Source organism: Symphodus melops (genome assembly GCF_947650265.1).
Source record: "Symphodus melops genome assembly, chromosome: 21".
NCBI lineage: Eukaryota > Metazoa > Chordata > Actinopteri > Labriformes > Labridae > Symphodus > Symphodus melops.
The window spans coordinates 683,547-686,046 of record NC_136711.1 but is presented as its reverse complement, the minus strand read 5'-3'; the positions used below and the strand labels follow the sequence as shown (position 1 = coordinate 686,046).

The 2,500-nt window shown below is 49.6% G+C and overlaps 1 protein-coding gene across 1 annotated transcript in view; it reads right to left on the bottom strand.

Annotated features, from left to right (window-relative positions):
• Nucleotides 1-2,500, bottom strand: part of LOC306842391 (myosin heavy chain, skeletal muscle) — a 27,944-nt gene that overhangs the window by 9,833 nt on the left and 15,611 nt on the right. Inside the window, exon 7 of the mRNA XM_079372601.1 lies at nucleotides 1,242-1,298. Coding sequence (XP_079228727.1) covers nucleotides 1,242-1,298 — 57 coding nt within the window. The remainder of the gene's footprint in view (nucleotides 1-1,241; nucleotides 1,299-2,500) is intronic.

Sequence of the window (2,500 nt, the reverse complement as noted above, 5' to 3'; positions counted from 1 at the left end):
TTTGGGAACGCCGCTGCGCTCCATGAGACAGGAGATGTTTGGGAACGTCGCTGCGCTCCATGAGACAGGAGACGTTTGGGAACGCCGCTGCGCTCCATGAGACAGGAGACGTTTGGGAACGCCGCTGCGCTCCATGAGACAGGAGACGTTTGGGAACGCCGCTGCGCTCCATGAGACAGGAGACGTTTGGGAACGCCGCTGCGCTCCATGAGACAGGAGACGTTTGGGAACGCCGCTGCGCTGTGACTGAAGGCGCTCGCTCTTCCTGTTCGCTTCAAGGAGACAAGTAAAGTGGATGACTAGAAGCAGAAGGAGCTCGGAGAGATACATGGGGGAAATGAGATAGAAGTAAGCAGTGAAAGGATGTTGGGTCCCTGGGGGGGGGGGGGGGGGGGGGGGGGGCTGCATGTTAATCAGAAACACGAGGTCCCCCTCCCTCACTTTATTATCACAGGTGCAGATGGTTTGGACCGACCGGAGGAGGAGCAGCCACACGTGCTGCAGACACATCACAAATCTCTCTTTATTTTCTCTCTCTTTTAAACGTTTCCTAAACACAGAATCCTCGGAGCCGCTGGGACGCCATGTTGGTTTTCTGATGAGAGGGAGGAGCCAGAGGCTAACCTGGGCCGCTTCCCTCTCTGCTGATCAGAGACGAGCCGATTATCTGATGGATCCAAAGAGGACGTGGACAGATCTGTCCACCTGCTCATAGAGTTGCATAAACATTCAGCCCGTACATGAAGAGAGAAATGATCTGGAGAGACCAGGCTGTAAACATGTTTATTTTAACATAGAGCTCTATGGAGACTGACTCACTGCAGGAGACAGACTCTAGTGGACACTGGAGGAACTGCAGCTGTAAAGTTGGACATTTTAACATAGAGCTCTATGGAGACTGACTCACTGCAGGAGACAGACTCTAGTGGACACTGGAGGAACTGCAGCTGTAAAGTTGGACATTTTAACATAGAGCTCTATGGAGACTGACTCACTGCAGGAGACAGACTCTAGTGGACACTGGAGGAACTGCAGCTGTAAAGTTGGACATTTTAACATAGAGCTCTATGGAGACTGACTCACTGCAGGAGACAGACTCTATTGGACACTGGAGGAAGTGCAGCTGTAAAGTTGGACATTTTAACATAGAGCTCTATGGAGACTGACTCACTGCAGGAGACAGACTCTATTGGACACTGGAGGAACTGCAGGTTTTCATGTTGTCTGTTTCGTGGACTGACCTTTGCTCTCATGGCTCGCTCCGCCTCCAGCTCCTCCTCCAGCTCCTCGATTCGAACCTGAAAAGATGGAAAAAGATTTGAGCTGAAGTAAAAGGCGGCCTGTTTTTCCTCCAGTCTGAAGTCTGAGGGTGATATTGGCTCTGCTTTCACAGAGCTCATATCGTCCTGACAGAGAACAAATGGGGCGTCAGCTCGCACGCTGTTTGCTATTCCAGGCCGTCTTTCTGCTTTCTCCTGGGATTTGGCACGCCTCGTGTTTTTTTCCTCAGGTAGCAATTTAGAGCAAGAATGTGAGTAGTCACCATCATTATCTGTATCCTGACCCTGAGCCGGGTCCGTCCACACACACACACACACACACACAGCGCTGCCCTTTCTCAGGACCGTCCAGGAATGTGTGTTATGTTTTGGTTTGCTGCTGGTTTTACAGTCGGGCTGGCAGCTTGACTTTCACTGTTTTTACACCCTGAGTCTGTTTCACGTTTCAAACAGAGAAGAGCAATCTGAGCAAAGCTTTGTTATCAGCTTAAAGGTCATTATGCCATGTTTAAACTGTGTTCATGTGTGAGTGCTTGATCATCTGCAGGATGGATCTGAAATAAGCAGAATAATGAAAGCTTGAAATTTTCTGCTGCACTGACAGTCTGACCACAGCTCTGTGTGTGTCTGAAATCCACATGATAAAGCTTCTGTGTCGACGTCTCCTGCACCCTCATATACATGTATACATGTATATATGTATACATATACATGTATATATGTATACATGTATATGTATCCATGTATACGTGTGGAGAGATGCAGTGAGACGAGCAGCAGGCGTGTGTTCACGATGACATCACGGTGTTTATGAAGCTCCATGTCCTGAGATGTTTCACTTTATGATCCAGGTTTCATCATGCTGAGGATGCTAACACAGTCTGAGGTGTGTGAGCAGCATGTAGCCCTGAGGATGCTAACACAGTCTGAGGTGTGTGAGCAGCATGAAGCCCTGAGGATGCTAACACAGTCTGAGGTGTGTGAGCAGCATGTAGCCCTGAGGATGCTAACACAGTGTGAGGTGTGTGAGCAGCATGTAGCCCTGAGGATGCTAACACAGTCTGAGGTGTGTGAGCAGCATGTAGCCCTGAGGATGCTAACACAGTCTGAGGTGTGTGAGCAGCATGTAGCCCTGAGGATGCTAACACAGTCTGAGGTGTGTGAGCAGCATGAAGCCCTGAGGATGCTAACACAGTCTGAGGTGTGTGAGCAGCATGAAG